The 26,145-nt window shown below is 39.1% G+C and overlaps 1 protein-coding gene across 4 annotated transcripts in view; it reads right to left on the bottom strand.

The window, feature by feature from the left end:
- Positions 1-26,145, bottom strand: part of CCDC68 (coiled-coil domain containing 68) — a 52,641-nt gene that overhangs the window by 19,926 nt on the left and 6,570 nt on the right. The window contains exons 3-12 of one of the 4 annotated variants that reach the window (XM_064578887.1): positions 25,194-25,305; positions 22,495-22,588; positions 21,114-21,365; positions 20,709-20,802; positions 17,786-17,916; positions 16,575-16,661; positions 12,702-12,842; positions 11,170-11,295; positions 9,392-9,520; positions 3,875-3,957 (exon numbers count right to left, since the gene is read on the bottom strand). In XM_064578887.1, the coding sequence (XP_064434957.1) occupies positions 3,875-3,957; positions 9,392-9,520; positions 11,170-11,295; positions 12,702-12,842; positions 16,575-16,661; positions 17,786-17,902 (683 nt within the window). In that variant the 5' untranslated portion in view covers positions 17,903-17,916; positions 20,709-20,802; positions 21,114-21,365; positions 22,495-22,588; positions 25,194-25,305. The remainder of the gene's footprint in view (positions 1-3,874; positions 3,958-9,391; positions 9,521-11,169; positions 11,296-12,701; positions 12,843-16,574; positions 16,662-17,785; positions 17,917-20,708; positions 20,803-21,113; positions 21,366-22,494; positions 22,589-25,193; positions 25,306-26,145) is intronic. The other 3 variants (XM_045886675.3, XM_064578888.1, XM_064578889.1) reach the window with 3 other exon arrangements.

Below are 26,145 nucleotides of genomic sequence, written 5' to 3'. Positions count from 1 at the left end.
AAAGGTGGAGAGAAGGCAGACCAGTTCAGGACCTTGGAATCCAAGGCATAACACAATGGTGAGTTCCCTGGGCTTTCTTTTTGCCTCATATATCCCAGACTTGGAGCTGAAAAAGTCTGTAGTCTGGAAATGCCAAAGAGAGCAAACAAGAAAAGCCCCATCAACGGGAGAGGAAAATCTTGGCCCTATTCTTTTGAGGAAGGGAATTGAGGATCCTCTCTCCATTTGGCACTGAGGGAGAGTCAACAGAGCACCATTTCTGATATTCTTCCTCTTAGATTCCTTAACGTTCAAGAGAGAAAGTCTATCTTATCTTTAACTTGCAGACATGTGAAAACAAATGGCTTAGCCTTTAGTAATACGGGATGATTGTAGCATAAGTACTTGGCAAGAAGCATACCCTCAATCACTCCGATGACCAATGTCTGCCAAACACTTAGTCAAAGGAAATTGAATTAAGGGAGGATTGTCTCTCTATCCATTCATCAGGATACTTAGATTTTAACTATCTTTGGGTTAACTTACACCATCAGAGGGCAGCATTATTCAACCATGCCATACCTTGCCCTCTGCTCCTCACTGTTATAATGGCTTTATTTTCATAGTTTTCTGGCATCATTCTATCCTTTTTTAAAGGATTTTTCTGAGGTAGAGCTCCTGTATTTCTCCAAAGGATAACTCTAAAATGGACCTTTGTGTTTGTGATGTCACAGGGCAGAGGGACAAGTTGGGAAACTGCGATCTGCTCATACACACCCAGGGGAATTAGGAAACCAGGCCAAGGGAAAGCCTCCAGAGGTCTCCAGAAATGAAAGAAGGTCAAATCTCCTCTATAGCAGAATGAGCACCGACTGCTCTGAGAATTCTAGAGCCCAAACTCCCAGCTCTTACAGCTTCTGAGAGGCTGTATATATCGCTTCACAAATTAGAAGCTCAGTTTCCTCCCTGAAAAGTCAATGAAAGGATTAAATTAAATAAGGTACCTGGAGTTACTCTATAAACAGCAAAGCACAATACATGTGTTGGCTAGTAGTGATGGAATTAGAAACATGGAGTCAACCTTGTTTTCCACGAGATGCTTCTGCCAAATCTCTTAACTCTCATTAAAAGTAATTGTGGGGATTAGCATATTATATATTCATACCCATATGCAAAAAACCTGTCATTTTCTCCTGAATTATAGAATACTTAAAAGTCATCATTTTTAGAGATGCTTTTTAATATTAGAAATGCCAGGTTAGAACATATTGAATCTTTTCATCAAAATGGCAGAGTCCTGAAACAAATAATACATTTATATGTTAAAAAAAAAAAAAAAGAAGAAGATAGTAGGAAGGGAAAAATGAAAGTGAGGAAATCGGAGAGGGAGACGAACCATGAGAGACTATGGACTCTGAGAAACAAACTGAGGGTTCTAGAGGGGAGGGAGTGGGGGGATGGGTTAGCCTGGTGGTGGGTATTAAAGAGGGCACGTTCTGCATGGAGCCTGGGTGTTTTATGCAAACAATGAATCATGGAACACTACATCAAAAACTAATGATGTAATGTATGGTGATTAACATAATAATAAAAAGGAGGAAAAAAACTAATGATGTAATGTATGGTGATTAACATAACATAATAAAATTTTAAAAAATAAATAAAATAAATTAAAAAACAGATTGTTTAAACTGAACTAAATAATTAACTTAGGCTTATATAGAGAAAAATCTATAAATAAATGTCATACAGATATAAAAAAAATGGCAGAGAGCCATGGCACCTGTCAAACCCACTATCCTGCCCAAGGGAAATGTAATCACCCAGAGCCCCCTGATCAGGGAGCTCTTTTGGGGGTAAGGGAAGGCCACCTGTAGGACTGGGAGTTGGTGCCTGCCAAAAGGCCATTGGTTAGATGACAATGTAGGAGTTTGGTGACCATGAACAATCTGCCCAATACAGGAAGTAGTATTAGGCCCATAGACTCTTTCCTCTGCAATTTGAAAGGAAAATGAAGAATATAAGCCAGCTGGAGAAAACCACTGAAAAAAGCTAATAAATCACACAGGAAAAACAAAGAACAAGAAAGAGTGAAACTGTATGAATACACATAACTGAACAGGAGCAACAAAATAATCTGGTTTTTGAAAACACATTAGATGCTAAAGGGTGGTCTTCCCGTCTTCCCACGAGATCCATCTTCTTTGTGGCCATATCTAATCAGTCTTCACCTACCAGAAATCCTCTTATTTGTGGTAGCTTTACCAAGTCTCTATTGCCTTAACCAAAAGAGTCTGACTCCTACTGATTTCATTTTCTTGTCTACACACAGACAAATAATAAGTAAGATAAATATTTGTGATGCCTACAGTCTATAAAAATTACATAAGCCTGGATGTTCAAACACCTTTCTAGAAACACAAAACATCCATTTCCCTCAAGACATTTCTAAATCCTCCCTAAGAGCTGTCTGAGAATTCCCTATAACAACTGCTCATATATAATAGAACAGAAAGAACAGTTCAGTTTGGTTTCTAAAATGGTTACATTTTTGGCTCAAAGACTGACAAAAACCCTATTATCAATAAAAATCATTTCTAAAGGAAAAAAAAATCAGACTCAGGTTGTCTGGACTCTTGATGGAAAGCATAGTGTGCCAGCCAGTAGTTCTGCTGTATGCACAGACTCTCTTTAAAAAGGAAAAAAACCCAACATAACCCACAGATTTACTTAAGAGTTATGAGTATATGCAAGTAATTCTGAAGACCTAGGAATGTCCTCCACGGTACTTCTTCATTTCCGACAGAGATGAGCAGTGCTATCCTGCACTCTCTTAGAAAGCTCCCTACTGGGGCTACGTGCTTGTTCACAAAGAAGAATATGGGTAAATTAATATCAGTGGTGTTGCAGTGTGTTCTGAATATGTAAGTGCAATTGCTAGGGTCAGACCAGGTCTGGACTTTGGCGTATGTGGTTCAATACATGACTATGAGCCAGACGGAAGGCAGAAGCTTGTGAGAGATGAGAAGAGAAAGAAAGATAATTGGAAAGGAAAGAGAAACAGAAAAAAAAATCAAAGACCAAGAGAGAGGGATGTTTGAGTATATATTACTGGATAAATGAGAATAAGAATTTGTACATTCTGAGGCTCATCATAGTGCTTGATATCCTAAGAAGCAATAGTTGCAGATGGATAAAAGAAGACCTCAAAATAGGCTTGACTTGGAACATTATATCAGAACCTATAATGACAGTGGCAGGTTTAGAATTAAAAGAGAAGAGAAGGGAAGGGGGACAAAAGTGAGGAAACTTTATACGTTATAAGTTATTACATGATGTTGAGAGAATTTTTCTGAAACCAGCGAAGTAATGCAGCAGTTGGGTGATAACCATGATCCACGCCACCCCTGTACTCAGGGCTGTTAACAGCTTGTGAATTGTGAGTATTCGTAAGTAAGTCCAAAGAACTAAGAATGCATTCAGAGTAGTTCCTTCATTCTCTACAAAGTTGGGGAGCACCATAAAAGGATCTTACAGTTCCACTTGTGGGCTAGCCAATTTGATACATGTTATCGCAGAGACCCTTTAACAAAATCAGAAGCATCAGGGGGAATGAAGCATCCTCTTTAGCACCCAGGGTCAACAGGGAACGGACAGGCTCATTCATTCTTCAGGAGGATTAACCCTGCCCCAGTTTCCCAGTACCACCAGGGAACCCTCCCCAGTGGGAGGGAGGGGAGGTATGTGACTGTTAATATTAAGTAATCTCCCTTTGTCCTGCCCTTTCAGCCTTCCTGTCTCCTTGGAGGGTGCTAGCCTTCTGTCCGTTGGCCAGTGGACCATCGGAGAGGAAAGGTATCAGGAACTGCTTTAGTAAGGAGGGAGATTTGCAAACCTTTTAGCATATGTAGCATTGGATTTGAGTTGCAGCAGCTTGTTTTCCAAAGACAGTTTTTTTTCTAGCAGTGTTTTCTTTTCCTAGAAGAAAATAAAATACAATTCTATTTATTTCTGTGCATGTGTGCATGTGTTTGCTAAGTCACTCTTGCAAACTGTTTGCAAAAGACACTTCTTATAATATTAGAAAATACCTTTTAAGCTAAAGAGCTCATTTCAGATGGCGCTGTTACAACCCACCCCAATGAGGCCTGGCCAGGCATTCTCCTGTGTGGTTTCCAAGTAGCTCAGGCACAGGTCCAGACTAGTTGTCTTCACTCCCCTCACTTGCCTGGAGAGGTTTTGCTCCTCCTCCAGCCACCTACTGAAGTATACCGTGCTCAGTCTAACTCCTGCCTCTCTCCATCCCACCCCGAATACAAACTGGCAGCTCATCTCTCTAGGCATTGGCTCTCCTCCATCCCACCTGCTTCTCCTACATTAGACCGAGTCGCTGGTATCCAAAGACGCTATTGACCTTATACCCCTACCTGCTCACATGGCATCTGTCAGAAAGTAGCAAAGTAGTAAATGCCTTTTTAGTGAAGGATCAAGGCCACAGGCAATAAAATCACTTCCTAGTTAGAATACAAGAGAAATTTTGATATGGAGAAAGAAAATATAAAGAAATACCTGAATGTCATTATTAAATTCTTTCCATTCAAAAATAAATAAATAAATAAATAAATAACAAGTCCACGAAAACCAAGTTGGGATGATTGTGGGTTGTTTTTTTTTTGTTTGTTTTGTTTTGTTTTTTAATATTCGATGGTAAGAATATTTGATGTTTTGACACTGTTTACAGGGCTGTTTAAAACCATTCCAGGGCGCCTGGGTGGCTCAGTTGGTTAAGCAACTGCCTTCGGCTCAGGTCATGATCCTGGAGTCCCAGGATCAAGTCCCGAATTGGGCTCCCTGCTCAGCAGGGAGTCTGCTTCTCGCTCTGACCCTCCCCCCCCACACACACTCATGCTCGCTCGCTCTCAAAGAAATAAATAAATCTTAAAAAAAAAAAATAAACTACTCCTGCTGCAGTACTCATATGGGTAAAATACAAAATGCAGTGGGAATCTCTTTGGACATGGACTGACCTAGTTTTGAAACTGTGACTGTAACATGTTTTTTAAGAAAAATTAGCCAAAACTTGGAAAACAAAACCATATATGATTTTAATGTCATATTGGGTCATTGTTGAATAAGCAATTCTCATGGAGAATTTCTGTGTTTGACTCTATTGTTTATGATTTGATTAGAGCCCTGACTCTGTGAAGTTGCATGTTCATGTGCAGATTTCTGCCTGGTAGAAAAGATAATCCCTCAGGTTATGGTTTGATGGTCTTCAAAAATATTAACCAGCTTTGTATCTAATCTAGTAATCCGATCCTATATTCCTTTTTTCAAAATGCCTATAAATACCCAGTTTCTCAAAATCTATTTAAACCAGCTTTACCATCTTACTGCTTCCCTTATTAATGAATGAGCTGAGTAAAATATCAGACATGTATTCATTCTATATTTGTTTAAGTCGTGGTTTTTTAAGTCATGACTTTCCGAACATCCCTAAAATGGGGATAATACTACCTATATTGAAACGTTGGGATGGTTGGAGATATTATATGTGAAAGGCCCACATGCTTCTCTCGTACATATTAGGACCTTGATTTATAATAATTTGAAGGCGTCAAACACTCCCTATCTTAGGCGCTATTATTTTTTAAGTTTATATTAATTTTTTCAATTTTTTTCCTGTAGCATTCTTGTCACGTATAGGAATTTCCCTTGTGTTCCCTAGCTGTGTTCAACTTATTTTTGAGGGATCACAGGTATGCCTTGTAAGCTTATTCTGATACTTGGATCATCAAAGAAACACAACACTGATAATATATTTTGACTTTGTAGGGAGGAAAATGGTGTTTAACATTCTTCTTAATGGGCTTACTCTCCATTAATGGATCTTCATAACCAGGGTTCAAGCAGACTGGACAACTGGACAAGTAAACATTCTGCCCTGGCCAAGGTTCCAGCATGGAGCCTGGGCTCTCAATGCTTCCTCTCTGACAACATGGAAAATCACACCATACTGGCCAGCCCTTTTTCTCAGGGACAGTGTCTTGTGGAATAGGAAAGGAGTTCACAGCACCACCCAGTGGGCAATGCACTCTTCCCAAAACTGCTGCACTGGGGAGCTCAAGAGCTCCCTCGCCCTACTGATCAAAGTGGAGAAGACACCAATTTAAATAATTGCCATATGTTAACATCTAAATGATTTAGGAACCAAGTATATCATTTTTATCTGACACCAGAGAAGATCAGGGCATAATGGAAAGCATTTTGAACTGGTAACTGGAGGACAGTGGAATCGTTCCTTGTTCCCACTGCCCTTATTTATAAAATGGTGAACGAGGAACTAGGTGGTCTCAAAAGCACCTCTGAGCTCTAAAATTCTAATAGAGCTAAATCAATGAGACCGGAAAACAAATATGATGCAACAGAACTGCACTGCTAGCAAAAGGAACATACGCTGTATTAAAATGCACTTATTGGGCGTTTTTGCTGGCTTATCACTGTGTTTATGGAATTCATTCTCACTGCATTCCTGATTAAAGTGGGACAGATGGTGAAGGTTTTAAGTAATGTGTTCATTACCAGACCTCATACCACTAATGGCTATTTACTGGAGTAGTGGCTTGTTCAAGTGAGTAGAAAATGAATCCTTCTCTAGGGGCCACCGACTACCAGGACAATATTTATCAATCTCTGCGTGGGCGTTCATTTTTAATTTTCATTTCCTTTCTCAACGCATGTCTTTCTCCTACTAACACAAAAATCTAGAGTGCGCCCTCCTCTCCTTCTGATACACACCCCCCACCTAAGGAACCCTTCATCACAGCCTTAAAAGTATTCTCAGTATTACCTTAAAACAAGAAGATGTTGCCAAGCTTTGTTTCTTATAGTTTAATTTATTTGCTTGTTTGTTTTACAGATATAACATCCCTTTAACCTAAATATGTTTTTAAAAAAACTCCTGCACAGTGCCCTTCCATCCATCCCCACCTACTTCCACCTTCCTGAGATTTCAGTAGGCTCTACTCTAGGAAATTACTGAACTAGAATATTCAGGAAAGTTCCTGCAAGGCCATGAACCATGGGCATCCTGTCCACTTACTTGGTCACAGAGCACCTAAAGACAGTCCACCATTACGGGTCAATATCAAAATAAATGCAAAAAAACCAAAAGCAATAAAACAAAAAAGATAAATGCTAGGCTATCACTTCTCAAAAATGTCTGCCAATATCTAAGCCAGCCAACTTTATTCGGGGGTACATTCCCCTACCTTCAATATGGGTGTTTGCCTCCCTAGGAGAATGAATGAAGAGAGGTATGGGAAGTTCCTCGAGTCCCACAGAACCCAGATATCCTACATTGCAATCTCCACAAAGAGACTATACCCGGTTCATTTACAAACAGATATCTAGCCTCTAGCTCTGACTGGTACACGGTAAGTGCTCAAGTATTTGTTGAGTAAACAGTCAAATGAAGGTAACCCAGAATTCTGAGACGAACTCACATCCATTTCACAGGATTTCTAGGAAATAGAAATGATATTCCACAGCTGGCTATTAAACCTGGCCCAGTGTGACTGGGTTTGGGTTTGAGGTGATCACAAATCTAAATTTAAATGAAAGCTGGTTAATCAGCCCTATTTGCATTCCAGAACTGTCTTCCTTTTCTAAATGCAAACATTCTTTGTGCTGAGTTTGAGAAACTATTTATTACAGGATAAATATTCTAATGTTAAAAAGTAGTCATCCAAATGTTACAGTTTGTTCAAAATATCCTAACCATACACTGTCCCACTTCAGCAAACCAGCTGCTTGAGGACATTCTAGCCCAGCGATTCTGGCTCCAGTAAACCATTCAGTGACCCACTGCACAATACTATATATGTAGCTATATATTATTATTACTAGATTCAGTTAAATTTGGGCTTATTTAATTTTTGTGATTTCCTCATAGGACCTTCACTGACACTACAAATTCAACCAAACTCAGTGTTATAAATTATTGGGAAATATGTAAAAAATTAATCAAATTTCCTTTGGCAAGAAACCTGAATATGGAAATGTGATGCTTCTGAAGTGACATTTCTCAGATGGCATCAACTCAAGCAGACATAAAACGGAGTAAGGCTGAGGAGGGAAAAGGCAAATCAGGGAATTATTACAGTAAATATAAAAATTTATTGGGCAATATTTACCAGCAGTCAAAACCTATATTCTTTTTTTTTTTTTTTAAGATTTTATTTTTAAGTAATCTCTACACCCAATGTGAGGCTCGAACTCACAACCCTGTAATCAAGAGTGGCACGCTCTACTGAATGAGCCAGGCATCTAGGCACCTCCAAAGCCTATATTCTTATCTAGGCCAAATTCAGTTTCAGAGAGCCCAATTTTCTATTAGTTTGTTTTGCCACTAAAAACCCAGTATTCCTTGGTTTGCCTGTATTCTAAATTCTAAGGGATGCATTATTAAATTTATGGGCTCACCTTGTGCATATTTTTGGAGTGTCTTTCAAAGGCACACGGCATAAAATTTTTAAGAATTTTTGCTCTGTCACAACTCTTTTCTAAATTGTCTCTTATGGAAGTTCCAATTCCTAGAGGATGTCTTTTCTTAATGTGAATTATATCGGTCCTAATGCAGCCATAGGTATTCACAATCCCAAAGTGAACTCGGGTGGCCAAAGAATGGATACTTCACTGACTCTAACGTAGAAATGCTATGATTACAGGGATCCACTGTATGATTCCTAGTAATAGGTGGACTTTGTGATCATTCCCATTGTTTCTACTCACAGCCTCATCTGCTTCGCCTCTCTAAGCCATACATACACCAGAGAGAGAAAGGGACAGAGGATGATATGACTACAGTATTTGTAGAGAGGTCAATCAGCGACCGTACAGATCGTGTTAAATGTATAAGGGAAGGAACTAATATTATTGAGTACTTTCTAAAGTCTTAGTTGTTGCAAAGGGTACTTACTTTCAATTAATATCTTATTTATTTTAGGGGTGCCTGGGTGGCTCAGTCGGTTGGGCATCCTGCTCTTGATTTTGGCTCAGGTCATGATCTCAGGGTCATGAAATCAAGCCCCACGTTGGGCTCCGTGCTTAGCAGGGAGTCTGCTTGAGATTGTTTCTCTCCCTTTCCCTCTGCTCCTCCCCTCCCCCTGCTCGCTCTAGCATGCATGCTCTCTTTCTAAAATATATATATTATTGTTGGCTAATTGAACATAATAAAAAAAACCTAATAAAATAAAATATACATGTTATTATATAAATATATTTAATTATATAAACTTATAAGTTATATTTATACATATGTAATATTTATATATTTATTTTAGTGCTATTTTCTTTCATCCTCTCCCTAACCCTGTCTGGAAGAAATCCCTTTAAATCCCCAGGGGCTCACCCTTTCCATCCTCTGTACAAGGTTCTCCAGCTCTGTGATTTGATTATGTTTTTCTTCAAGCTTTTCAGCAACCTGATTCAGATTTTCAACATGTTGCTTCAGTTGCTGTTCCTTTTCGAGTCTGTTAACCTTAGGTCAGAAAAATGATTATCAAACTCTTGCTTTTATTAAATTTATACAGCTATTCTCTCCCTCTATAATGTTGAGTAGCCAAAAAAAGTTAATAATTCACACTTGATTCAAATTACTCTTTTGAATTAATGGGCTGCAACAAACTAAAGCAATGTAGAATTAATAATATATTAGTATTATTCCTAGAATGTTTACACGTGTTACCATAAATCATGCTATCCCAACTGGTATAAGAGAGATGCTAATTTAAGAAAAGTGAAATTTTTGACTTTTTCTCAATGAAACTGAATTAGAACAAAAATGAAATCTTTTACTGTTCCAGTAAAAAACGTTTCAGTTTTTTTTTTAGTGTTTTATTTTTAATCAGAAAGTTTCATAAAAGCAGAATAATGATCCCCACTGTGTTGGGGGCTATTTCTCAGGCCTATAGCCTGAGTTGTACTAAAGACCATAGAAGTGAAGTCTACATCTGGCAGCCCATAGGCCACACTTGGGAGTGTCTCAACTGACTTCGACATGCACACACACATCAGCATTTACATTTCATAAAACTTGAGATTTACAGTAGAAAAAAGTGTCTAGCTCCCTTCCCTTGGAAACCCCAGCTGGGCATTCCTGCCAGGCAACTTCAGGCCGGCGCTGAGGCCCCTTTGCAGAACGTGCGTGCATTCCCTTCCCTACAGGCCAACCATTCACTCACACAGAGCACTCGGGTCCACATAAGCGGGCTCGCTTCATTCACTGAGCTTCTTAATCTGCACCGTCACATGCGTGTGAGTTTCTGACCATCACCACCACATCCAGCAGCATGAAGGTGTATCACCTGCCCAGTGGATTTCCTACTGTGCTCCCCTGGGGACCTCGCAGAGGCCTAGGCACCCCACCCCAGCATCAGTGAGCTTCCCTATTTTGAGTTTTGATGAACATACACACACACACATTTTTTTTTCCTTTTCCAGTCCTAGAATACGCTTGGTGTATAACTGGTCCTAGAATGTACCCTTCAGATTTAAAAACAAAGCAAAAAAAGGATGGGTGTGTCTGCACGTGTGTATGTCTATGATATACACACACACATACATACACATGTGTACATATTTATGTGTTTAAAATATTTTAATTTATATATTAAAATATGAAATATGCATTTTAAAATATAAAGGTACACATACGTTTTCTTTTTTTTAATTTGAAGAATATATTCTAGGGTCAAAACCGTTTTGAAACCATTGATCTAGGCCAATTCTTTCATTGTAGAGACACGGAAAGCCAACCCCAAAGAGGGAGAACGCCTCTACCTAGGTCATCTAGTTAGTCCAAAGCAGAACCAGGGGAGGAGTCACTGGCCAGTGTCACCGGGACAGCCCCGATTTCCAGGCAGGGGGTACCGCCTCCTTCCACCGGTGTTCCACAGGGCTCTGGACAACTGCAGCAACACAGGATCCGGGCAACGTCTGGGCGCCAGGCCAAGCAGGGGTGGGGAGAGACCAGCGCCGAAGATGGGCACCCTGCCCTGTCCAAGGCTTGCCAGAGTCCCGGGACGTTGCTTATTTTACACCTAACCTCAAAAAGAGATTCGTGAACCAACACACAGACACACGCACCGGGGTGCTAGTTCTCCAATAGACAAGCTGCTAGCTTAGTACCTCGAGTAAGTGTTTACCATCCTCATGCTTCTTTCTAACTTCTTCAGACTGTGTTTGGTAGCTTTCAGATAATCTCTGGGCCACGTTTCTCAGAGCCCCTGCTCCTGCTTGTCTGCAGGCTTCCAGCTGGGAAAAGAGGTCATGAATGTTTCGACGTTTACAGCAAAAAGGGTTAAAGGCAGAACAGCTTGACAGGCGGTTGAAAACAGGCTGTAACTGTACCATTGCATCCTCCTAGACAACAGATAGGAGAAAAGACACTACGATCTGGTTAAGAGGAAAATGTAAAATGAGAAATGCCCTATTTAGGGAAACTGTCATGCAGAAGGATTTGCACTGACCAGGCCAATCTAAAGCTCCAAAATCGGGCGCCTGGGTGGCTCAGTTGGTTAGGCGACTGCCTTCGGCTCAGGTCATGATCCTGGAGTCCCGGGATCGAGTCCCACATCGGGCTCCCTGCTCGGCGGGAAGTCTGCTTCTCCTTCTGACCCTCCCCCCTCTCATGTGCTCTCTCTATCTCATTCTCTCTCTCAAATAAATAAATAAAATCTTTAAAAAAAAAATAAAAAAAAAATAAAGCTCCAAAATCAATGGGCTACATTTATAAACTGCACCCTTCAAAGAGCTCCCAGTGCTTTATCGGCTTATACACTTATTTGTGTTTTATCATTGATGTCCACAACAGTCCTAAAAGATGTATTTTCCTAAAATAGCAGTGGGACAAGAGGTGAGGATTAAGGGTGAGTGTCATGAATCTCTCAAGGGACTTAACCTAAAGAAATAATCAGGAATGGCCACAAGGATTTACCTACAGAGATATTCATTGCAGGACTGCATACATAACAAACCAAAAAAAGAAAAAGAAAAAGAAGAAAATCTAAAGCATCCAACAATAGATTAATTAAACAAAATAATGAGACATTTGACTTTGAGTGCTCTAATTAATATTTATTAAACATGAAAGACTTTAAAAAATTATTTAGTAAGAACACTTAACATGAGACGACCCTCTTAACACATTTTTAAGTGTAAGACACCGTATTAACTACCGGCACAACACAGCAGATCTCTAGAACTGATTCATCTTGCACAACTGAAACTTTATACCCATTGAACTTGTGTAAAATCTTTTCAATAGTAAAGTAGTCTTCAAAATAAAACAGAATTAATTTATGAAATGGAAAAGCATTTCTCTACATAGGTGAACATACGTATGGATCTGTGGATGTATAATGATGTCTGTCTGTTTTTACACATCCATGAAGCTATCTTATTGGCTCAAAAATACAAAATTAGATTTCTCTTAATAGGGGCACCTGGGTGGCTCAGTCAGTTAAGCGTCCAACTCTTGGTTTTGGCTCAGGTTATGATCTCAGGGTTGGGAGACTGAGCCCCATGTCAGGCTCTGCACTCAGCAGGGAGTCTGCTTGAGATTCTGTCTCTCCCTTTCCTTCTGCCCCTTCCCACTCTCTCCCTAAAATATATAAATAAAATCTAAAAAAAAAAAAAGAAATTTCTCCTGATAGTCATACCTTGATTTTCAATACTTCATTTTCTTTGTTCATTTCTAAGATCTGCTGTTCTTTTCCTTTCATCCTTTCCATGAGCAGATCCAAACTGCAACAAGAGGGGTCCATTTCAGAATCAGAGCCATTTTGAATGTTTCGACAGTGCTGAAATGAAAAAACACAAAACTCAGCAACCTGACTATTCCCTTCCTCTACAAACTTTGACAACAGTAATTACCACTCACTATTACATATACCAAAAAAGATTCAGGTCAGCACAAATAAAATACATCTTTTGAATTTCAAGTATTAATAGGGAATTCTAGATGAAGCAGCTGACCTCTATATTTGCTCAAATTTGATTAGATTCTTATATCAAAAAAAGGTAGAGGTACATCTTTTATACTTTTTATATTTCCTATAGTTTTAAATTTACCATGAAGTCCTTTTTAGGAGATAAATAATATCCACAAGGCCAACTTTTTTTCCTTTTTTACCTAAGTTGCAGACATAAGTGCATTTTGGTTACATTGTATTATAAACTAATATAATCAGACATAATAGTTACAAGACATAATATTCAATGTTCAGTGATGTTTCACTGTAATCACCCCATATTAAATTTCCAGAGATGTCAGAACTGAATATTACTGCCAGTGTGACTCAATGTAAACTCTAGCCCACTGAAAATACACTTGGAGCATAAGATAAATCTCATCTGGAATCAAGGACACGCAGAAGTGGAAAGGAAATTTGAAATGATCTAACCCAACTACATCAATTTTACGATATGAAAAGTGAGGTACTGAGCCTGGGTTTATGCAATAAGTGGGAGAGCTCTTTACACAGCCGCTTGAGTATCCATCCTATGCTTTCTGCTCTTCCAAATTATTTCAAGACAGACGAAGGAATTACACGATTCTACATACCCTACATGAAACAATTATAAAATAATAGCTTCTATTTAATAAGCATCTACCTACCTATGTGCCCTGTAATCTTTTAGATGTTTTATCAACACCCCTTTGTCTGATTACTTAAAACACTAGAAGGCACTGTGACCATTATACAGAGAAGAAAACTGACGATGAGAGTGTTTCACTAATAAGCCGAGGTTATACCTAAAATAACTACCAGAACCAGAATTAGAATCCAAGTCTGTTTAACAAAGCCAATATTCTTTTCAGTACAAAAGATGGGCTACATTTACAGAAATAAAAACAAAAAAGCAAAAAAGAATATAGTGCATATAAATAATATAGTTACTATAATTTGGTCAGGGTTTTATTTATTTATTTTTTTTAAAGATTTTATTTATTTATTTGAGACAGAGAGAATGAGAGAGAGCGAGCACATGAGAGGGGGGAGGGTCAGAGGCAGAAGCAGGCTCCCCGCCGAGCAGGGAGCCCGATGCGGGACTCGATCCTGGGACTCCAGGATCATGACCTGAGCCGAAGGCAGTCGCTTAACCAACTGAGCCACCCAGGCGCCCTTGGTCAGGGTTTTATTTACTGTACTCCAGACCCTACTATATACTCTCACTCTCTGTATATAGAAGTTATTTTGTTTTTTAATTTGTTAAAGGATACTTGATAGAAAGATTCTTATAGAAGGCAGATTGCTGGCAGCAATAGATAGCTACAAAGGTCATGGATTTGTGCGTCTTGAACTTTAATGTGCATATGAGTCATTTGGTGACAGATCTGGTTAAATGCAGATTCTGATTCAAGAGGTCTGGGGTGGGGCTCTAGATGCCGCATTTCTTCCTTTTTTTTTTAAGCCATAGAAGAATATATATTGACATGGGAAAATGTGAGCAATATACTTCTACATGAAATACACAGGACATAAAACAATATATACAGTAATACCATTTTATGGAAAGAAACATAGCCATATATACAAAAACATGCATAGGAAAAAAACTGAAGGATGTACATAGCAAATGTTAGTAACGGTTATCTCTAGAGAGTAGAATTAGAAGTGATTATACAATTTTTTTTTCCAGTAAATTTCACTGCCCTCCAAATGGTATCTGCTCCATGCTATTCTTCGCTGGATGCTGCATTTCTAAAGACCTCCCTGATATTGCTGTTACTTCCAGGACGGCAGCCCACACTTGGTGAGCAGCAAAGCCCGAGATCACGACGGCTAAATTCCTACATGGACATTGTTCAGATATTGCAGGGGAAGGGGCAGGTACTTTGAGGCTGTTATATGTCTGCTAACCATCTGAGGTTTGAGATGACCAAGGCAGACACCAGCAACACAATTCCTCTCCATTCCTAAGAAGCTACTCCTATCAAGGTCACCAACAACCTCCCCATTGTTAGATCCAGTGGTCAATGTTCAGCCCTCCATTTACTTGGCCCAGAGGCACCATTTGACACAGTGGCCTCTCCCCACTTTCTGAAACCCTTTCTCACTTGTCTTCAGTGACTCCCCTCTCTCCTGATTTTCCTTCTAATTCACTAGCTTCTTTCCCCAGCCTGCTCTGGTGATTCTTCTTCCTAAGTGTTGGATATCTCAGAACTCAAGGCTCAAATTTTCTGTCATTTCTTTTGGTTTTTGAGATTTGTTTATTTATTTACGTATTTATTTTTGAGAGAGAGAGCTCCTGCCCATGTGGCAGGAGAGGCAGAAGGAGAGAATCCTCGACTTCCCTCTGAGCCTAGAGCTGGAGGCAGGGCTCCATCTTAGGACCCATAAGATCATGACCTAACCCAAAACCAAGAGTCAGATGCTCAACTGACTGAGACACCCAGGTGCCCCTGTCATTTCTATCCACACTCACATATTTGGTGATCTCGTCCAATTTCAGAACTTTAAATGCTATCCTTATGCCCCAAATCTCTGCCCTGTAGCCTGGACCTCCAAGCCCAGACCCTTCAACCCCAGAATCAGACATGCAGCACCCATGAGGAACCTCCACTTAGAGGTCTAATAAACAACTCCACAGAACCAAAATGGAATTTTTTTATCTTTTTCACCATTCACAAATATTAACCTTTTTTTCTAGTTTCTGAGCACTTACTATAAGAAAATATTTGGAGCTGGGGCACCTGGGTGGCTCAGTCGGTTAAGTGTCTGCCTTCAGCTCAGGTCATGATCCCAGGGTTCTGGGATCGAGCCCCACATCGGGCTCCCTGCTCAGCGGGGAGTTTGCTTCTCCCTCTGCTCCTCACCCCACCCCCCTCGTGCTCACGCTCTCTCTCTCTCTCTCAAATAAATGAATAAAATCCTAAAAAAAAAAAAAAAAGAAAATATTTGGAGCTAGTTGTGTTAGTTTGGGAGGCTGAGGATGATAAAGGGAACACTGTTTATACCTCAGACCCTGTGATCTGCATGCTCTGTGGCCATACTATATAGTGGACAACACTGACATTGATGAGGTGCACCTGGCTCAGATGAGCTCTAACCTGCAGAATCCAGACAAGGCTAAGCGTAGATTGCTTGATGTCACGAATATAAGGTCAGTCGAAGGGGAGAGGGAAATTTCAGTTTATCAACTGTCTGATCACTTGACCCAGAAACCTAACAGCTTCAACTCTGTGAGCCTAAAAGGTGTACCTCCATCTGTCTTTGGGAAATGTTGCTGCCATATATCCTGGCTGGGCTGACATCTTCCCATATACTTTAGATAAGTAAGCCCCGTTTAAAATATTCAAGTAAGGTCTAGTCATTCCAATCTGAGCCTACTAATAACATCTGTGGTTAAATATTTCTTACATATGCCCATTAACATCTTTAGATACTGACAAAATATTTAACATTCATCATTCAAAGCTTCAAAGGAAAATTTAATAATTATATTAAAAAGTTATTTAAATAAGGTTTATACTGTTTTATGTTTATTTACTGAAGGAATAAAGTGGTACATTTTGATCCATTTATTACCTTTGTTTCTAGTTTGTGATGTGTACTGTTATGTCCTACTTCATCTTTAAAAATTTGATTTCGGATCTTTTCCAGAGTAGTTCGGATCTAGAAGAAAAAAAGATTTTATTTTTTTTCAAAGGCATTTAATGCCAAATATTTTTTTCCTTTATACCAGCTATAGTATACCTGATTTAACTGGAAAGTTAATACATAAATACTGATCTTAGATTTAAATCACTGCCTTTAACCTGACTTGCATTTAGGCTAATATGGTTTAGATTGCAGAAAATGAACATTTGGTCTTTATAATTCTTTCTCAGTCAAACCTAAAATATAACCTAAATGAGTATTATACTACAAAATAATTACCGTTTAGTAATTAGTATTTAATACTATTTAATTCTATTTTTCCTATGTAGTAATTTAGTACTAATTTACTATTTAGTAATTACTATAAAACAATTACTATTTAGTAATCACTACAAAATAATTACTAGCTAGTAATTACTAGAGAATAATTACTAGCTTGTAATTACTAGAGAATAATTACTATTTAGTAATTACTACAGAATAATTACTAAGAGGAGATCATACAAATTTATGCAGGAAATATAAGCCCATGTCTTAGTGACCTATGGAACTGCAAGACACTCAAAGATAAATTAATCGATCTAAATAAGTTACCAACTATCTCTGTCCAAATTTCTCTATCTGTTCAAAGAAACAGTTCCTAAGAATATATACTTTTGTCAGCCACTATCCCTGGATTCTCATAAGATTTCACATTTTTAATGAAGTAACATGCCAACATGGGTCACTGGGGAGAGCAACCCGGAATGTAAAAAGAAAGTGGGTAAGGAGAGACAGAAACTCAGAGAGACTCGTAAACATCTACTTGGGAACGCAGTAGCAACACTCATGAAACCACTGAGAAATGATATAAAATGGTAGGAAGTACAGTGGTGAATGGTGTGGGGCAAATTAAGTGCTGATAGGTGTTCTGAACCCTTCTGGCCCATTATTCAAGTTTACTCCACATGTGGGAACAGAGGTTCATGTCCTCAAGAGAGGTTACTAAACATATGTTGAAATTTCAGCTGCTCGGATTGTCCTTTTACCAAATGTGTCCTCTCAGGTTCTATGGAGGGAGAAACAAAGCCCACCAAACCATATTAGATTGCATTTCAAAAAATCATGTCATGCTAATATGATTCCCAGCACCTGCATACCTTTCTCACATATTCGGTTTCTTCAATAACATGAGCTGGTGTGAACTCATACAAGGCAGAATTATCTTCTCTTTTACCCATTGGGGGGAACTTTGTGGTCCCTGTTACTGTTGTCATTGTGAATTCTGGCTCTAGGGAAGCATAAATCGATTAGACAAAACTAACTTCTTTGATGATACGATAATATGGCTCATAAACTAAAAGAAGTTCTGTATTAGCACTGTAATTAAATATAGTAGAAAGTATTATAAATTATTGATATCTGTATAGATCCAGAAATCCAGGAATTAATTTAATATAAAAACAGCACCAGCTGAAGCATTCACTGATTAGAAGCATAAAAATCAAATTATCTGAGAAGGAAAAATGTAAAACGTTTCTTTTTTACTCCACATCATATTGGACTGTAAAACCTCAAGACCAGAGACCATATCTTATTCATCTTTGTATTCTAGCACATTATAACTACTTAATAAATGACCGTGGAACTAAAACAATATATTATAGCAAAATCATATATATATATATATCACTTTACACTTTATCTAACTCTCAATAGCCTATAAAGGTCATCTACTGGAGAACTATTTGTAATAGAAAAATGTTGGGAAAAGCTAAAATGCCCACAAAAAGAGGACTGGTTGAGTAATCTACTGCTATGGGGTCTTCTCTACGATGCATTATTCAATAAAAAAAACATGGTGCAGAAAAGGATATATAAAGGATCTATGGCATCATGATTTCTAAAAGAAGGGAGAGGTGGATAGAAGGGGAAAATCTATGATTTAAGTTTTGACACTGAACAACATTATTTTACCTCATTTTAAAATAAAACTAAATTAAAAAGAAAAAATGAAATCCTTCAAGATAAGAAATAAATAAAACAAATGACTATATCTTTATATCAAGTTGGTGACATAGCCACATGAATTATTTGAAGTGATTTTTAAAGCATTTGCCAGGGACTATTTATCCCAGGTGTGCTATGCCCTAGGAATGAAAAGAATTGCAAAACAATCTTAAACCATACTCACTAATAATATTGTTAATGGAAATGTTGGTGTTGCTATTTTGAAACTAGTTATGTGTACGTGCATACACATGCACTCACCCACAGAAATGCATGATGTAGAATAAAGCCACAAAGTCATTGTCTTAACATCATTAAGAACCAAGATTCTGAGAATAAAAGAAAAAGCTCCTACCGTTAGAACAAAAAATGTTCTGTAAAAACCTTACAATCCAAACTGAAATGATGAGTAGGAAATAATGATTTATCTTCCCTTAAAAATGAATATTCTAGGTCCAGCCCCTCAAAAATTTAGAAATATGAGCAATTAACGCTCCTGGTGCCAGACTGTGGTCTCAGTATACCACTTTCCACTAAAAAGAAACCATGGCTTCTTGAGTGATTTAGGTCTGGGACAAGAAATGTACAAAGTAAGCTCAAGATATCTTGTTCTTCCAGAAGGCAAAAAGTGATCAAATGCTACTCAAATAAGACACAAAAGCCAGCATGATAGAAAAATGACTGTGAAGGATTGAAAAATATAAAGGATTTTGAAATTCCTGAAATCATAGTGAAGGAGAAAAACCACCAACACCAGCAACCATTATCATCCAACTCAATGGAGAGGCCCCCATCGTACTAACATTAGTTCAAAAGAGGGAGTGAGGGGTCACCAACAAGCATTTATCTTGCCTTTCCTGTATGGATTATATTTCATGGTGACCAAATAGTTGATTCTTTTTTTCTAAAGAATTTCTGCTAATAAATCCAAGTGGATTGATAGAAGACCTACATTTTGTAACCCCTTATGAAGTAATGGATCTGAAACAACAGTCATCAACCAGTGCTAAAATCACTAGGTGAGAAGCTGATGTACTAACCTGGGGAACCTCACTAATCCATCTTGACGTGAGTAGAAAGAGACACCCAGACATTTTGTCCTCTAGATATGGTACAGTCACAAGTAGAAAGCATCACCTACAAAGTATGCTTTAAAAAAAAAAAAAGTGAACTTGAATCTCATCAAGCCACTGTATCTAAGGACAGTAAGTATCTGGACAAGAGGAAAACGTTCAATGACCCTACAAGGGTTAAGGCTGCAATCAGCCAAACCCAAATTATGTGACATTTTATGGGACGAATAACTAGTTCCTTCCACAAACTATATGAAGAAAGATGGGAAGAAAAGAAGGAAAATTGCCACAAATGAAGAGTCTTAAGAAACATGACCAAATGCAATATAGGAATCTTCTTTGGCTCTTGATTCAAATAAACCAGTTACATAAAGACATTGTTGAGACAGCTGGGGAAACTTAAAGTCCGACTGGGTAACAAATGATGTTAAAGAGTCATTGTAATTTCGCTAGGTATGATATTAGAGTTATGATTTTTTAAAAAAGATTTTATTTATTTATTTGACACAGAGACAGCGAGAGAGGGAACACAAGCAGGTGGAGTGGGAGAGGGAGAAGCAGGCTTCCCGCTGAGCAGGGAGCCTGATGCGGGGCTCGAGCCCAGGACCCTGGGATCATGACCTGAGCCAAAGGCAGATGCTTAATGACTGAGTCACCCAGGCACCCCTAGAATTATGATATTCTTTAGAAAGATCTTTTCCGTTAGTCATACTTACTGAAATATTACATTTGGAATTGCTGTAGAATGCTCTAGCAGAGAGAAAAAATGGGGTGGGGTAAAAATGAATGAAGTTTGGCAAAATGCAAGGAATCACTGAAGCGGGTCGAGGGCACATGGTGTTCACTAGACTCCTCTATTTTGGTTCTGTTTGAAATTTCCCTAATAAATAGTAAAGAACTGAAAAAAATAAAATAAATAAAATGAAAAGCCCTGTGAGGTAGGATTATTTGTCTCAATTTACTGATAAGGAAGCCAAGACTCCCGTAGGTGATAACTTACCCAAGGTCACCGTAAAACTAAGAGCTGAAACTCAAGCCTTTGTCTTTTGGACGACAAGTTCAAGGGTGTTTCTATCACATTAAGGCTGGCTTCCCTAGTGAGAAAAAAAACAACAAAAATATTTAAAATTTAGCAATGACCTCTGCTGGTAAAACACACAAAGAATTTTCACATTTGCTAGCATCACTTTAAAACTAGATAGCTAGGATATCTCTAGGCTAGGATAACTCTAAGTCCTGAATTTATCATTTAATCATCAATGAAATTGACAGAGGACGCCAAGAATTTTCCATTTTATTGTAAATCCTCTTAGACAGCCACAGTGGCTTCTCTTTGTGTTGCCTGCAGTCGATTTGGCCGTTGGCAACGCAGCAAGTCAGCTTTCGCAGAATATGCTGCACGCACCTCTGCTACTTGGTCCTCTGAAGTCTCTTCCCGGATGAAGTCCTTGGTCCCAAACAGCATTTAAATGCAATTTGAAATAAAAGAAACTGGGGCGCCTGGGTGGCTCAGTTGGTTGAGCGACTGCCTTCAGCTCAGGTCATGATCCCAGGGTCCTGGGATCGAGTACCGCGTCGGGCTCCCTGCTCTGCGGGGAGCCTGCTTCTCCCTCTCCCGCTCCCCCTGCTTGTGTTCCCTCTCTCGCTGTGTCTCTCTCTGTCAAATAAATAAATAAAATCTTAAAAAAAAAAAAAAGAAAAAAAAAAGAAATAAAAGAAACACCCATAGAGACAAGAAGCAATGTGCTTGAAAACCAGAGGGGAATGTGAAGTTCAAGCTTGAGTGGTGGTCGCCAAACCATGGGAACCCAATCTGGCTTTCCACCTGTTGCACAACCTATGAACAAACAATGGTTCTAACGTTTTTTAATGGTCCAACATGAACGTGCACGCACACACACACACAAAACAAAAATCAAAACAAGCACTACATGAAAATGATATGAAGTTCAAATTTAGTGTTCATACATGAAGGTTTACTCTACAATAACCACAGCCATTCATTTACATGCTGTCTATGCTGTTTTTGCTTTATAACAGCAGAGTTGAGTGGCTGCGGCAGAGAAAATATGTGGCAAGCACTGTCTCAAATATTTACTACCCGATCCTTTACACAAAAGGTTTGCTGACCCCTGGGTTAGGATGTAGCAGAGGGTGGGAGCAAAATCTGGGGGAAAATAGAGGCGAGCAGAACAATAAATTTGGTCTGAGTTCTGTTTTGTTCTCCAGTTCCATCCCCCACTGATCCACGGTCCCATTTGATTGATTTGCATTCTTTTTTTTTTTCTTTTTAGTATGTTACACAATGTGTACAATAACGAATGATAAGAGGCGTTTCAGCATAGGAATGAATCACTCTTCGGAATGGATCCCAAATGCATTCTCACAGTCTTTCATAATTTGAAAATCACCTCGGGCCCCACGTTATATATCCTAAACATATTCTCTTCTGTGCCTTTTATTCTTCATATCAAGGAATTCTGCTCCTTAATCACTGATTATTTCTCAAAACACTGTTACCTCTTCTACTTGCTGGTTGGGTCATCTTCAACAAGTTACATAAAATTTTAGCCTCAATTTACCCATATCTGTAAAATAGGGATAAAACACCTAGAGTTGTAAAACTGAGGGTTTTGTTTGTTTGTTAGTTTGTTTGTTTTTAGTTCCTTGGTTGCAGCAGGCACTCAATGGACGGTAATGGTTAATATCGTTGCTCCTATTTTTTAGTATTATTAATAACCACAGAACACACGCAGCCTATAACAGAGGGGGTGGTTTATGCCAACCTGGTTGCGAAGTTTATAGCCAACTCTATTCAAATGAAATCAAATTCCATTTCTCTCTTTGATTCAGGAAATTTTTGTGATCACAGTCCTTGATCTGTATAAAGAAAGCCAAGGTGAACTTAAACCAGCAAAGTCCAAATTACCATATGGCATCACCATCCCAGGGAAAGTCCATCTTAGCATTTTATTTCTGCCAGAAGTAGATTAGGCAGATAAAATTTTCAAAATAAAACACAATCAGTTAATTAAAGTGAGAAAAGAATTGTATTTGTTTTATGCTAGAGTGGACTGAAGACAGCTTACAAGTGGCATCACGCCAAGAGGTGTTATTTCCTAGATCGGGGCTTTGCAAACAGGGTTCCCAGGGGGAGGGGAGGTGCTAAGTAGACAGGGCTTTGCCATTCTCAACTTGAACCAAAGCAGTTCTGCTTTGTTATGCCACACACTGAATTCTTCCATGAGATTTTCTGTGAAGAAGGAACATTCTACAAATGAAAAGGTTTGGAGGCAGACTGCCTTGTTTCATGGCCTGACTCTGCCACTCAGGAGCTGTGTGACCGTGGGCAAGTTTCTTAACCTCTCTGTGCCTCAGTTCCCTTATTCCCAGATAAGATTAATAATTAATAATGATAGAAATAATAAACAACATAGGGCTTTTTGTGAGTTAACATTTTCCGGGCACCGAAAACAGTTCACAGCATAAAATAAGTGATTTGTATCTGTTTGTCAAATGAGTAAATAAAATATGAATCCATTATCCACAATTATTGCTGATAAGCCATCTGATTATTAGAGAAGAACTAGGTAATATTTTAAACAGTCTGCAGACCCAGCTAGGAAAATCTGCTTCTGGGATTTTAAGACTAGCAAATCCATGGTATTGGTTCTTTCTCAATAACACATCAATAATTCATCAACATCCCCAACTGATTATGCTAACACCTAATGAATAATTTCCAATTTACAAAGCAATTCATACACATTATTTGTAATCTGTGCAATAAACCAACACATCATTGGGTGCCCAGGGTAATGTAACTAAACCTACTTCTCTGTTTAATGACATAAGAATGGTTTATGCATTATACAATAAACACATATGAGGCACCATTATGGAGTTGAATTTTGCTTCCTCCCCATTCATATGTTCAAGTTCTAACTCCCCAGTATCTCAGAATGCGATCTTCTTAGGAAACAGGATCATCACAGATGTAATTAGTTAAGATGAAGTCATACTGGAGTAGGCTGGTCCCCTAATCCAATATGACTGGTGTTTTTATAAAAATTGGGACACAGATGCACACAGGAGAATGTCATGTAAAGCTGAAGGTAGAGATCAAGGTGATGCTTCTATCTGCCAAGGAAAAGCCAAAATGGCAAGCAAACCACCAGAAGCTGGAGGAGAAGCATGGAACAGAACCTTCCTTACAGCCTCAGAAAAACCTAATCCTGCCAACACCTTGATCTTGGACTTCCAGCTACCAGAACCGTGAGACAAGCAATTACTATGTTTAAGCCACTTAGTCAGTGGTACTTTGTTATAGCAGTCCTAGGAAATGAATACAGGCACTGCTTATATTCTAGAGCTTCTAACAAAGGTATTTTCTCCCTTTATTTAACCTTTGATTGATTCACCCATGGATCAAGTATTCATTGAATACAGCGGTGTTAGGTGCTGGGACCACAGAGGTGCGCAAGACACCTTGCCCTCATGGGACTTCCAGCGCAGAGGGAAGACAGACATTACACTAAACAGTGAACACACAGGGAACGTACTGAGAGGTGGCGACAAGCGTGAGGAAGAAAAGTAGAGAAGGGAAACAGAAGAGAACGAGGTGCTGTTCTGGACGGTTCTGGATGCGTGGTGAGGGAAGGCCATTCTGAAGAGGTGGCAGTTAAGCAAAAGGCCTGAACGACAGAAGGTGATGCTGTGTGGCCAGCTGGGGAGAAGAGGGTCCCAGGCGAAGGGGCAGCAAGACAAGAGGCTGGAATTTGCTTAGGGTCGTGTTCTAAGAACAATAAGGTACACAGTGTAACCTACCACTTTCTTTTTCTTTTAATGTTGCAGGGAAAGAACGTGAACAGATGTCCAAACCCTGGAAGAGACTGACTGTGTCTTGAACATTAAAGAGCACACCTGTTCTGCAGCTATATTACACAGCACAATGGTGACATCCAGTGTCAGCTGGCTGAATCTCAGGTGACTGTGCATTTTACCTGAAAGCGATGCTGGAGGGAAGCGTCTATAAGAAGACATGCGTGTTAACCCTCAGCTCCAGTAATAATGACATTGTTTTCAAGTAATAATCTAAGATTTTTTTAAGTAGAATTAATTTTATTCATTTGTGACACTCATTTATATACAAACAGATATTTACATCATAGTCAACACTATAGAAAGCTCTTAGATAGGAAATAAAAGTCATTGATTTTGAAAAAAGGATCGAAATACTGGCACACGCGCAATATACAAATAAATGGGATTGACGAACACTGTGCCATTTACTAAATCAGTTTCCGTATATTGTCAAAATTAATCATTACAACATACTGTACCACTATACCTATTATCTATATATCTATAGCTGTATCTAAATCCACCCATGTATGTATGTATAAGGCAACCAAGTCCCAGAACAGTGATTCAAGTTTTTCACGGTCATCAATTGACCTCTCCACCTGAACCCAGACAGACTGACCTTAGATCGAGGTGTCTTTGTAATGAAATAATCTATCTTCTTTGTTCATTGCATAATTTGAAATTTTGAAAACAGCTGAAGATTTCACCCAGTGCCCAGTATAGCAACGAAACTGCAAAAAAGGAAAAAAATCACATGAATCCGTTCCCATCTGGGGGAACCACTGGGGAGAAGGGACCAGAGTCTGCTGAGAGCCTACTGCATGCAGGCTAGGGTTTACCTCCTTTAATAATCCTCACATACACTCTGAGAGGTCGGTGTTATTATTTCCATTTTATAGATGAATAAACATAGCTGAGCAAGATGAAGCAAAACAGCCAGTTAATGATGGTCGTGGATCTCAAGCCTGAGTTTGCTGGTTCTTTCCATCTTACCACCTTGCCTTCTATTCTGAGTGGATTTCTAAGCCTACTTTCTTGGGCCCGAGCTAGTTTAGTAGTCAGGTCACTAAGTAACAGTCAAGTGACTTCTGCTGTGAGCTCCCCGGTGTGTCCTTCAGGAGCAAGAGCAGATATTTTTGTCCCAATAGATTTATTCCACGGACAGGGGCGGTATGGCTTCATGGCTTAAAAATGGCGGCTTAGGACTTGGTCGGTGCTGTCCACGAGGCTCTTCTACTTCCCACTAGCTGGGTGGCCTGGGAACAGTTTCAAACTTCCCAGGCTTCAGCTTCCCCAACTGAAAATTTCAGATGCAACTGTTGAATTTGTCACAGAGTTGTATGAGGATTAAACGGGACAGTGCATAAAAATGCTTCGTGAAGTGTCTGACCCATCACGCACAAAGAATATTAAATAATCATATTGAAATCCACAGCCCATTAAGGACATTTGCATATAGGACATCGTTTGGAAGTGTCGAAGCATAAGCCCAGCTGTCCCCTCACTATCCACCCCTCCCCACCCCGCCATCACCCCCATCCGTCAACTATTCCTCCTGTTTTGACCTCAGT

This window comes from Mirounga angustirostris, unplaced genomic scaffold (genome assembly GCF_029215605.1).
Source record: "Mirounga angustirostris isolate CCGP_5_RB_7025 unplaced genomic scaffold, mMirAng1.0.hap1 SCAF_14, whole genome shotgun sequence".
Taxonomy (NCBI): domain Eukaryota; kingdom Metazoa; phylum Chordata; class Mammalia; order Carnivora; family Phocidae; genus Mirounga; species Mirounga angustirostris.
The sequence above is the reverse complement of the archived record's forward strand: the minus strand, read 5'-3'. Positions and strand labels throughout refer to the sequence as shown.